Raw genomic sequence first — 12,975 nt, 5'->3', positions numbered from 1 at the left:
GTATTGGGTGGTGCTGAGTAGTGTGTGTATCCAGCCTGATCAGGTTTTTGATGCCGCCAAGCATCAACCAGTCCCTGGCTTTCAAGCATATCCAATAAAACCCTCCTTGCGCTTGGCTTAGTGTCGGCAGTATTCGTTGTGCTGTCGCGGGTAGGATCAAGTAGCAAGGTAAAATCCCCACCGAAACAAATTTGGTCTGCCCCCATACGCTTAATGTGTGTATGAATAGAGTTGAAGTCGAGATCGTCCACGTTTGTTGCATAGATTTTGACCAACAATACAGAATGGTCCAACAGACATCCCTTTAGCAACAAGTAGCGCCCCCCAGGATCACAATACACCTCCAATTCCCTGAATGGCACACGTTTATGAATTAATATTGCCACACCCCTCGCATACGTACTGTATTCTGCAAAATACCAATGTTCCGCCCAGTTACCTGCCAGAGGCGGTTTCACAGAAGGAGCCAGGTGAGTTTCCTGTAGGAAGGCAATGGCAACCTGATGACTCTTCCTATCATTTTTACTAGCTTACATTTGTGGACATTGTTGAGGCCCTTACCATTTCACGACATGAGGACTACATACGCTTCAGGTTGTACCCTGTTAGCCATGCGTTAATTCTTGAAAATAAATTGTCTGCGTCTGATCTACCAGTTCTGCACTGCAATTGACTGTACCAATTAAACCGTATCGCCACATGTTATTTGAAAACACATCTGCCCCTCCCACCTCCCATACCCAACTGAGGGGGAAAAGCCCAACCCACATCGCAATATTTGAAATGCGACTTAACCAAAAACCTAGATCTATATTGTAACAGCACAGGAGTGTGCATCCGCACTTAGGGGGTGGCAACAACCATAAAGCTTTGTTAGAAGTTAATGGTTTGCAGAAGCCAAAAATCAACCCAGTTAATAGAAAATGGTAATCAGAATGAGTACATTTATTGGCAGTTGATATGCAAATCCAAGTCATTAAAGCCTAATAGATCAGAGGACACTCCAGTATAAGGATGCCTCAAAGGAAAAGACTAATTCCTGCTCCACCTCGTTCTCAAGTCTAAAGTAATGTTAAAGTCTAAAGCACAATTCTAACATTTCACATACCTACACATTGCTCTCAGAAAAGCTGTCCAAGCAGGTTAAAACAAGATGATAAATTTGCATGATTGACAGATTCTCAAGTTTTCTAACTAATGACCTTCGAGCTTCTTCCTTTAAACTTGGTAACTAGATAAATTGTATAAACCCATCAGCAAGTGTGAAGCACAGCTGCTTTTGTTACGGGAGCCAATATTGCAGCACCATTGCAAAACCAACCTCCAGTAACTAAACCGACCCCCACTGCGGCAAAACCAGCCCGCACCCTTCCAGCCTCCTGGGGAAACACCCAATGCCTGGTACGGCCAATCCAGCCCTGTCTGCAGGCCTGGCCATTATACTTAATTGCTCTGTCTACTGCAACCGTGCCTGTGCTACTCTGCTCCCGGTGAGGGTGGTGGCCCTTCATCACCATGAGAGCAGAGAGTGGTACCCCCCTCCAAGTCTAACCAGACGGCAGTCCATAAGACCGGCCTAAGCCATGGCAGACACGCATGATCATGTTCATTCATGACCAGAAATTGTTACCAAGGATCCAGATATCAAAATAGTTTGAGCATTTGGGGGAGGGGTTTATGACTCCTACCTTGCGAGGGACTTTTCTTTCCCAACAGTCACCAAGAACATACTCAATTCTTGGATACAATAGCCTTTTGTAAAAATAGCTTCCACTATGCTTCCAAGCACTCTGGTACCCTTGTACAGCATCTGATGTGCCTGAACTTTGGGTATCTGCTTTGTTTCGCTCTTCAAGACATTCGAGTAGAAATTTTAATGAAAAATAAAGTCTTTTGCATTCCTCACACCCCATAATTCTTTCCTGTTGACCAATATTTTCCCAACTTCCCCAGATCACATATTTTTACAGATATGTTTTACTGAAAGGCTTGTGCAGACTTTTCAGATGTGGGTGGTGGGAGGGTAATAGGATGTATACACGGTCACATTACCCTAAATCTGTCAAAAAAGGAAAATATTTCCGTATTGGTTTGTGAACCTAAAATGGATTCTATAGACACTTGGAAAATGAAAACAAATATTTCTATACTCTGGACATTGTCCAGCCTTCTCACAGGGGTGAGTTGGGATGTGCAACTCCTATTCCCCACCAGGCCCCACTTTTTTTCACAAGATCCATGACAAAGGTAATTTAAGCTAATATATTCAGCGCTTCTCAATCATTCCGAGTCTGCTTCCAGATTCTCATTTCCGTTCTCCAACTGTTCACAAATCGATCTGCCAACATATTCTTTTAACATTGTGTTGTGACTATTTCAGAAATTGCAGAACAGAATTACACCAAAAGATGGTTCCCTTTTCCTGAACGCCAAATGTTGTTCAAATTCGCTCGGACTTGGAGAAATTTTTCAGATACTCTACTGGACTTTAAATGTGAAAACCAAGTTTTGGATCCACCTCCTTGTAACCGTTGCCCCCACACCAATCGGCACAAAATATGACCAGATGAAATTTATAAATGCTTCATTAAAGAGAATAAAAATTCAGCTAATCTACCCCACTCAAATCCACCCCACTCCAGTCAGTGTGTAAAGTCAAATGTTTTTGCATTCTAATTAATTAATTCCACACATTTACTTCCACTGTTATTTCTTAGATGCTATTTTGCTTGCACAACGCATGCTGAGCTTGAAAAATCTCTTGTAAAAATAAAAAGCTGTCACTGCCTCCTCCTCTGCTAAAACCTGACCAACAAATACGTTTTATTCATTATTGCATCAAGGCCTGGAACCTCTGAAGTTATGCAGTGAGTTTGCCACCCTTCTCTGTCAGTTGGCGACCAGAAGACATTCTAAAAATACTTCCCTGATGAGTTGTGAGCGATTTCAAGCATTAACTGTACATTTCCTTCACATTTTATGTCCTCTATGGATACTCTCTGTGGAGAAACTACATCAAGACATGGGCTTCTTCTGCATTTTCCCCAGAAACCCGAGGTTCACATCACTGGCCAGTCTTACTGACGCAGAATTTTACACGGTTACTTGTCTTCTGCAGAGGGATAAAGTCTATAGGTAATTTGGGATTCTGCTACCCTTAAAACACCATTTATAATAGAAAAAGCTAATAAGTTATGGAAATGGGGCCTCCGTTATTCCCATTAATTCTGAGCCCCTCACTCAGTCTTTCCATCCCATTTGATGACCCAGCAGACGATGGCACAACCCTGAGGCGGAAAGCCGGGAGGCAGCTTATTTTAAAAATTGTTGTTGCTACTATTTCTGCTGTTTTAAAACTCACTTACCCTCACTTCTCACGCTTGTAAAGCGGACTCAGCGCTGTCCTGTAGCTAGGCGTGGAACGCTTTCCAGCGCCTCGCTCAGCCCGCAGGCCACGCCCCCTTCAGAGGCCACGCCCACCGACCGTCACTATAAAGGGGACGCTGATTGCGAGCGCTCCCATTTGTCGTGCACACTCCTGAGGCGGAAAGCCGGGAGGCAGCTTATTTTAAAAATTGTTGTTGCTACTATTTCTGCTGTTTTAAAACTCACTTACCCTCACTTCTCACGCTTGTAAAGCGGACTCAGCGCTGTCCTGTCACTAGGCGTGGAACGCTTTCCAGCGCCTCGCTCAGCCCGCAGGCCACGCCCCCTTCAGAGGCCACGCCCACCGACCGTCACTCCATTCTTCTATAAATCATGTGCTTTCCTCGGAAGCGCAGCGGACGAAAGGAAAGCCCGTCTGCGCCCGTCCGCGACCGACCGGGACTAGGGGCACCTCATAATACCCAAACTTTCCATTACTCCAGGGCCGACCTTTTGGAGTGCAATAAGAACAATGATCATTTACTTCTATCAAAGGATACACTCCACCAGCTCTGTAAGCATGGTATCCTGAGCCAAGGCTGTCACCTTTCCACTCGTGCAGCATGTTTGGCTCCATCCAATCCACCCCCCAATTCGCTCGCTATCCTTTACCTCAACACCCGTTCCCTTGTCAAGCATCAGATGGACATCTTCCTGCTACTCGACACGGAGAAACCTGACATCCTTCTGCTGGCAGAAACGTGGCTATCTCCTACCTCAGCACCCGATATCATAGCAGCTCTACCACCTGACTACTATATTATCCAGGCAGACCGCGCCAGCGTGAAAGGAGGAGGTGGAGTTGCGGCGATTATCCACTCTAGCCTGGATGTCACTACTCTTACCCGTCTGACACTAGCCAACACAGATAATCTTGTACTAAAAATTGCCACTCCTCACATGACTATAGCATGTGTCCTCTTGTATAGACCGCCCACCTCAATGCCATTGTTTCCCATGGCCTTTAGTGAGCAAGTCGCTAACCTAGCTTTGGATCACGCCAGGGTTATGTTAGTAGGTGATTTCAATTACTGGTACAAAGACCCATCAGAGGGCTCTCAATCGGCGGAACTGACTGACCTTCTGTCTAACCTCAACTTCAAGCAACTGGTGCTCTCCCCCACTCACGATAAAGGACACATATTGGATCAGGTGTGGTCTAATACCACTTGCGTGACCTCCCGCTAACCTTGCCTTGTCTATGGTCAGACCATCTTATCCTTAAATTTAAGATTTGTGTTACTCACATCAGAACCACTGTGCCAATTGCCAGCAGATTAGCCAGGAATTGGAACGCTATGGATAAGACTGCTTTTTTACAGTCATTAGCTAATGATGTCCCCTCCTTGGACAATGACATAAATCTGTCAGTTTCTTCTCTAACCGACTGGCTACAAGCGGCCAGCAATCTCCATGCCCCGTACAAAAGAATTAAACTTGCACGGCGCACGGATGCCAATAGATGGTTTTCCGCCGACTTGAAAAGCAGGAAACTGACTCTCCGTCATCTTGAGCGCTTGTGGCGCCGTGATTATGACATTGAGGGAAAAATTAAATATACTAGGGCGAGGAAGGAATATATGAATGCCATCTCTGCAGCAAAGGTGGAGAATTTCTCTTCTCGTATTCTAGACTCATCAAACAAATCTAAAGATATCTTCTCTGTCTTTAATGAACTGACCAACTTGGAGAATGTCCGTCCTAAAGTAATCCCCACTCAGTGTCTGTGTGACTCACTGAATTCTTACTTTAGTGACAAAATCACAGACATAAAAATTAGCATTCCCCAATCAAAGACCCCAATCACGACCGGCATGGCAATAAAGACTGGCTCTGCCACCCTTACCAATTTTCAACCCATAACCCATGGCCAGCTCTTGGAATTAATGATGAGAGTCAAATCTGGCTCCCCACTGGATATCTGTCCCCCTCGTATCTTGAAAGAATGCTTTTCCACCTATCCAACCCCTGTTCTTGCCCTTCTAAATGACTCCCTCTTGTCGGGCATATTCCCGTCCGCTTTCAAAGAAGCCACGGTCCTACCTCTATTAAAAAAACCCGGGGCGGATCCTGGATGTAAGGCAAACTACAGGCCCATCTCCTTATTGCCTTACTTGGCAAAAATTCTAGAGGCACACGTGGAGAAAACTCTCTCTAATTTTTTGGAGGAGTCCTCCTGCTTTGACCCTCATCAGGCTGGATTCCGGCCTGCACACTCTACGGAGGCAGTGGTCACTGCAGTTTTGGACACACTTTGAGACCGCGCAGATAGACATTCTCCCCAGGCCCTGGTGCTTTTGGACATTCTCCCCAGGCCCTGGTGCTTTTGGACCTGTCGGCCGCGTTCGACACGGTCGACCACAACATCCTGGTCGACCGTGTCGGACAGGCCGGCATACAGGGCGTGGCGGCCTGCTGGTTGAGGTCCTTCTTGGAGGATCGCTCCCAAGCGGTGCGTCTGGGGGACTTGATCGGTGTTACAGTCCATCCCATGTGGAGTGCCACAGGGTTCCTCCCTGTCACCCCATCTTTTTAACATATACATACTCCCCCTTATACAAACCTTGAGGGACAAACAGGTGAGAGTTTTTAATTATGCAGATGACCTGCAGCTACTCTTCACCATTGATAATTCCGAAAAATCTATGAGTCATTTCCAGTCAACCATGAGGTTTATTAAATCCTGGATGGATCAAAATCAGCTGAAACTAAATCCAGGTAAAACCGAACTGGTACTGACTGGGGACAGTGCTAAGTACTGGGGTCCTCACTATTGGCCTCCAGATCTGGGTCAAGCTCCGCAACCATCACCATCGGCTAAAACGCTTGGAGTCATTGTGGACAGTGACCTTTCACTAAAAGCACAAGTGTGACAAGTGGTCTCCAAATGCTTTTACCAGCTAAAAAAAATCAGGAAGGTCAGGCGACTATTAACGCCAGAAGCTATTACCCAGGTTGTGATCGCCACTGTTCTGTCCCATCTGGATTACGCGAATGCCATCTACCTGGGTCTCCCAAACTATTTACTCAAGCGTCTCCAGATGGTGCAGAACTATGCTGCTAGGTTGATCCTGAAGCAACCAAGGTGGCAGGCGGCGACTCCTCTTCTCATCAAGCTGCATTGGCTTCCAGTCATACAACGTTGTTCCTTCAAAGCAGGTTGTATGATCTTTAAGTCACTACACGGCAAAAGCCCTAAATTCATTAATCAATTAATCACCAGATACGTTCCCTCCCGTAACCTTCGTTCACTCCACCTAGGCCTTCTCCAGACCCCTCCCTTTAAACTTAAACGTTCTGGTGGACCTAGATTTGCCATATTGGCCCCCTGCCTATGGAACACCTTTCCCCTGGAAATCCGGTCCTGCCAAGATTTCTTACCTTTCCGGAAAGCACTGAAGACCTGGCTTTTTAGACAAGCTTTTTAATCCATCTTTTCTACCTTCGATTGTGTTACTGTCAATTTTAGCGCCAAGAAACTTATCAGTGTTAGTGCGCTCAATAAATAATTTAATAACATAACATAACATAACCCTTGGACCATAAACTGATTCACTGCACTCCACAATGTATTGTAATTGTAATTATATATAGCGCTTACTATTGCTTTGATGCCCTCTACTGTAATACTTCTTGCCCATTTTTCTTCCCTTATCCCATGTTTTTTTTCTCTATGCTGCAGTGTACTTGAAAGACATGTTGGACACCTACGTGAAGCAGTTCGGGATTGTGAGAGTGGTGCGGCAGGCAGAGAGGAAGGGGTTAATCACCGCCCGCCTGCTGGGAGCCAGTGTAGCGTCTGGAGACGTGCTGACGTTCCTCGATGCGCACTGTAAGTAAAACCCACAAGACCTTGATTTTCCTGGTTTATGCTGTGTTATAGCCAGGGCCATCTCTCTAGAGCCAGGGACCGCCTCTCTAGAGCCAGGGACCGCCTCTCTAGAGCCAGGGACCGCCTCTCTAGAGCCAGGGACCGCCTCTCTAGAGCCAGGAACTGCCTCTCTAGAGCCAGGGACCGCAGAGCCAAGTGCCAGCTCTCTCGAGCCGGGGCCAGCTCTCTCGAGCCGGGGCCAGCTCTCTCGAGCCGGGGCCAGCTCTCTCGAGCCGGGGCCAGCTCTCTACAGCCAGGGACCGCTCTCTACAGCCAGGGACCGCTCTCTACAGCCAGGGACCGCTCTCTACAGCCAGGGACCGCTCTCTACAGCCAGGGACCGCTCTCTACAGCCAGGGACCGCTCTCTACAGCCAGGGACCGCTCTCTACAGCCAGGGACCGCTCTCTACAGCCAGGGACCGCTCTCTACAGCCAGGGACCGCTCTCTACAGCCAGGGACAGCTCTATATAGCCGGGGCTCCCTAGAACTTTGGAGTTGTCATTAGCTTGGTATAAACACTACAGCTGTCCCATCAGCTCTGTAAAACCCCTAATTTGAGACACTGATGATAGACTGCCACCCCAAGCAGAGGCTATAGCCTCAGTGATTGGAGGGTGGCTGAGGGGGACAGCATATGGGCTTTATCCTATACACACCGGCCAGGTGCACAAGCCAAAATGACAACCACTGTGTGACGGGACAGCATGATGGCCAGTGCCTAATTTGTAAAAAAATAAGTGTCAGGGCGGTCGTCAGGAGCAGCTTACACCACCCATTGCCCTGGCCAACGCTGCTGATGACAGTACAAACACACATATGAACATCCCACTACTACAAGTGTGGCACTTCTGAGTATACCAGGCCCCAAAGCTATAAGAATGGCTTGTATGGCAGACATTAGTCAGTTTGTATATTGAATTAATAAACAACTGTAGTTGTGTTCATCTCTAAATAAAACAAACCGCACCACCATGTGGCAGACTGCCGTAATTGCTGGTGTTGCTCATTAAGTGCTGGTCCCAGCACCGGAAACCACCAGCCAAAATGAAGCAGTGATGATGCCACAAAAGTTACATTCATAGCTGCAGTAAGGCTTCCCAGCATCCACTCTGCTCAGTTTACCTGCACACGTGGTGAGCTGGAGAACTAAGGGCAGATGTGTCCCTCCGAATCGCAATCCAGGGATGTACTGTTTGCACAGGCTGCTTTGTGAATTAAATCTGAGCCGCTACCTATGTACTAATAGGTTGCACCAGAAATTGTCAATTCATATAAGGAGCAAGGGAGCATAAAAGAACATGCGTAGGGAATATTAATTAGTCAGTTGTAATTTCCAACCTCCTTACCCCTTTGATTGGCTACCAATGCGGGATGGGGGCCTGCAAGGGATTGGAAACCTCTGTCCCGGCACTTGCTTTCCCAAATGGGAAAGGTGTGTGGTTTTTTGTTTTGTTTGTTTTTTGTCTTTTTTCTTTGGGAAGACATTAGATGGGAGCAGGTAGTGGCCCAATGGGACACCGCCTCGTTTGTAAATCAGTTACCTCACCTCCTTGAGGAGTCAGTAACTCGTCATCAGTAGTTTGACCTGAAGCGGTTGCGGTCACAACTCATTGATATAATCCTTTCCAAATCATGGAACCGCTTTCATGCCCCCTCCTATTTGTGATTCAGAAAGAATAGAAAAGACAAGTACTTTTGTGCAGTAAAAAAAGCCTTTTTTGCGACTGCAAACACAAGGAGTTTGCGGCTGCAAGCTGGCTTTGTACTATGGACCCTTAATCTTTTTTGCTGCAGCTGTAACTGCCTTGCATTCTCCTCACAGGAGTATCCAAATCGGGTTCAGTGACAGCTCACACCTTCTGTTATGTTATGTTATATAAATTTATTACGAGCACGGCTACTCGTGAGTGTCCCGGCGCGAGACCAGCAGGGTAAGGCAGTGGGCTTCAGGTGAATAAATGAGTTTTCAATTTCTTCTTAAATACAACTGGATCCTGGATGGTGCGCAGAACCAGAGGAAGAGCATTCCATGCAACCGCCGCTTTTACTGAGAAAGAGCTGCCCCCTATCCTCTGACGCTTAAAACGTGGGACCTGGGCAAAGCATAAGGACGAAGAGCGCAGGGAGTGCGCAGGAACATAGAAGGATAGACGCTTCTGCAGGTAGATAGGGCCACACCCTTGGAGCGCACGGTGGGCCAAGGTCAGAAGTTTAAATTCCACTCTGGCCGCCATGGGCAGCCAGTGGAGAGAGCGCAACTGATGATGCACACTATCCCTGGCCGACAGACCCAATAGGAGTCTGGCTGCGGTATTTTGAACCACCTGTAACTTCTTCAGCAGGTAGTCCGGGATACCAGCAAAAAGGGCATTGGCGTACTCCAACCGAGACAAGATCAACACACAAGTGACCGTTTCCCTCGCCGCAAGCGGCAGGAGGGGAAAAAATCTTCTAAATGATCTAAGCAGGCCGAAACAACCGCCGGCCAACTTCTTGATATGTACTGAGAAGGAAAGACCTTCATCGAACCAAACCCCCAGGTTTTTTACTGGTTTCCCAATTCAGGTCGGCCAGAGCTGCTCCCTGAAGTTGAGGGGAAATGTGCCAAAAAGCAGAATCTCCGATTTTACTTCCTTGCACTTGAGCTGTGCCTTCGCCAGCCATATGAAGATAGATGAAAGGCAATGTTGGACCAATAGTACAGAGTCCGCGCCTTTGTCCCAGGTAAAAAGCAGCTGGGTGTCATTCGCATATGCCAACACCTTAGCTCCCAACTCCTCTGCCAGGTATACCAGAGGAGTCACATAGATATTAAATAGAAGGGGACTAAGGGAGGATCCCTGCGGGACACCCGTTGTTACAGGCTGAGAGGAAGAGGAGGACGGTGGAATCCAGATCTGCTCAGACCGCCCTTCCAGGAAAGATCGAAACCAGCCCCACACCGTGACCGAAAGACCGATCTTGGCCAGACGTGACAAAAGAAGTGAGTGCGGGACTGTGTCGAATGCCGCCGAGAGGTCGAGCACAATCAGCGCAGCCCTCCCGCCGGCGTCCAGACAGTCCCGAATAGCCTCTGCCACCTCAACCAACACAGTTTCTGTGCTGTGTGACGCCCGGAACCCAGATTGAGCTAGGTGTAGGAGCGCCTCCTTTTCCACAAAATCGGTGAGCTGTTTGTTTACCACCTTCTCACACACCTTTGCCAATGCAGGGAGGAGGAAGATAGGCCGGTAATTCCCCGGACAAAGGGCGTCCAGTGACTGCTTTTTCAGGAGAGGCAGGATCTTGGCCTCCTTCCAAGCCAGGGTAAACCACCGCTTTCTGAAGGGACAAATTAATGATGGAGTTCACTTCTGTGTTAGCAATCTCAGCTACCTCTGCCAGTATCCGAGCAGGACAGGGGTCCGAAGGCGAGCCAGACTTTAGACCTTTAAGAATTTTGAGACATTCCAGAGGATCAACTGGCCTAAACTCTAACAATGAGTGACCTGTATAAACAGGTGGACACTCCAAAGATGCCTCCGAACAAATGCTGCAGGAGGTAAAAGCTGCTTGAATAGCCAGGACCTTATCCCTAAAGAAGCAAGAGAGGATGTTACACCAAGAAGGTGAGGATGACAACACACTTGCTTGGGCTACGGGAGACATGAAACTCCGGACAATCGCATACATTTCCTTTTATTGTTGGCAGATTCAATGCGGGCTGAGTAGAATTGCCCTTTGGCCATCTTGATGGCTGCATAGTATGTCTTCTGCTTGTCTCTAAGTTTTCTCTTTTCGGCTGGGCAATAACCACTCCTCCGCCAGGCCCGCTTATGTAGTCAACCTATGCAGCATTTGGGAGAGGAATATAATGACCATTGATTTAAGGGGGTCATTAAAAGTTGTGGACATTGTATCTGCCAACTACTGTCCTGCCACACGGTGTGGGAGATCCACAGCCTCATTCTGAAAGCAGAAACCCTTGACCCGTGGTCCAGCCACTGCAGGACCTCAGCAGTCATCATGCAGTTGTTAATACTCACACCAGTTGCTTGTTTTTCCTACCCAGTGTTTCCATGCCAGACATGGTAGCCCTGGGGAGGAAAATTGCTACATTTGGGAGTTTGTTGTTGCAGAACAAAATAATTTGCAGAGTGGGCACATCAATCATGGCCCCTCTACCCTAAGGATCACTGCCTTGAATGTGGCTGCTGCTGAGACCACTCCATTGAAGGTACTGGAATCCCTAGCAGACGGATCACTAAATCTGGTGGGTACTAAATGAGGCACCAAGTGTTAATTCTCTTCTCTCTCTCGGTTATCGATTTCCCTGCTCTTTTAATGATAATGATACTAGCTCAGCTGTTCTTGGCAGTGCTCCTCCTGAGATAGTCTCCGTTGTAGTTCTTATTTGTGTCACTTATCCTGCTTAATTTTATATTTACTGTGATCTATTCAAGAAGGTCGAGGTCTTCTGGCTCCAATTAAGTGTTGTCATCCACCTGAATGTGAGATTGAACAATGTGATAAACATTATGTTTTAACATGGCAGATGTGCAGAGGGGGGTGGCGGAAGGCATGGCAGCTCAGCCCTTCCAGGATCAATGCATTCTCGGAGCTCTGATATGCTCTAAGGTGGATGCCAATCTAAATGAATACTGCACAGTGCTTAATTTGTAATAAATGAAGTGCAGGGATCCTACATTTTTCTTTCAGAATACCAAAGCTCCCTAGCTTTAATCCCACCCCTGCCTCTTTCTTTCACCACCTGTCTCTATCTCAACCTTGCAGGTGCTCCTTCATCCCCGATTTCTCCCTTAGGCATTGTTTTCTATTTTACCTTTTTTCGTCTTTCTCTCTTGTCAGCCCTTCTTTATTAAAGGCTGATGTTTAAAAAAGAAGTCCTGGTTCCCAAAAACCAGTACAGGTACTCACCACCTGCAGTCACTGGCACGGACTGCATGTAGCACTGAGATGTTTAAGTAGTGCCCAGTTGCTGAAAACTGAGTTGACGATGAGTCTTCGAGGGTGATAGGAAATGCAATCAGATGAGGGTCAGAAGTGCGGTACGCAACAGTTAATATTGCTCCTGGTATTAGCACAGTGAAACAGTCGAAGGACTACAGTGAAGGGACACTGGCAGCTCTAGTGTGGTGCTGGTACTAGAGCAGAGAGGTGGATAGACTGGGGTCCTTGTGGGTGTGATTATGAACCACAGCTCCAGCAAAATGTGGATACTTGGTAGGAATGAAGCACATTGACGGCACAGGTGAGGGTCCTGAGTGCAGGGAGAGGCTGAAAGATGGTTAAATAGGTGGATTAAAGAGGTTGCCCCACCGCTCAAGTAATGGAGAAGCAATTCAATGCTAGATTAAGGTTAACTTGCACAGAGAAGATGGGCCCTCCTCTTCCTGCCTTCCCCATCAGGAAGGATAAGTAGATTAGGTGACTAAAGACAGTCCACAGCAAAGCTGGCGTGAAAGCAGCAGTTTCAAAGTGGGCCAGTGTTCACATACACTGGGGAGCTGTCTGTGCCCCAGTACTGGAGGTGCTCTAAGCTGGGGTGGATTGTGGAAGCTATTTTCAGGATCCAGTCTTCAGCGGGAAGCGGAGTGAGATTCGTTTGACAAACTCTACAGTGGAGCGGCAGGGCTTGCTGTGGATCTGGCAAGCGCGAAGTTCCCCTGGCGGAGC

General features: G+C 47.5%; 1 protein-coding gene across 1 annotated transcript in view; it reads left to right on the top strand.

Moving 5' to 3' along the window:
* Positions 1 to 12,975, top strand: part of GALNT6 (polypeptide N-acetylgalactosaminyltransferase 6) — a 245,689-nt gene that overhangs the window by 154,480 nt on the left and 78,234 nt on the right. The window contains exon 4 of the mRNA XM_085654494.1: positions 7,109 to 7,258. Within this exon, the coding sequence (XP_085510620.1) occupies positions 7,109 to 7,258 (150 nt within the window). The remainder of the gene's footprint in view (positions 1 to 7,108; positions 7,259 to 12,975) is intronic.

Source organism: Triturus cristatus, chromosome 4_1 (assembly GCF_964204655.1).
Source record: "Triturus cristatus chromosome 4_1, aTriCri1.1, whole genome shotgun sequence".
NCBI lineage: Eukaryota > Metazoa > Chordata > Amphibia > Caudata > Salamandridae > Triturus > Triturus cristatus.
The sequence above is the reverse complement of the archived record's forward strand: the minus strand, read 5'-3'. Positions and strand labels throughout refer to the sequence as shown.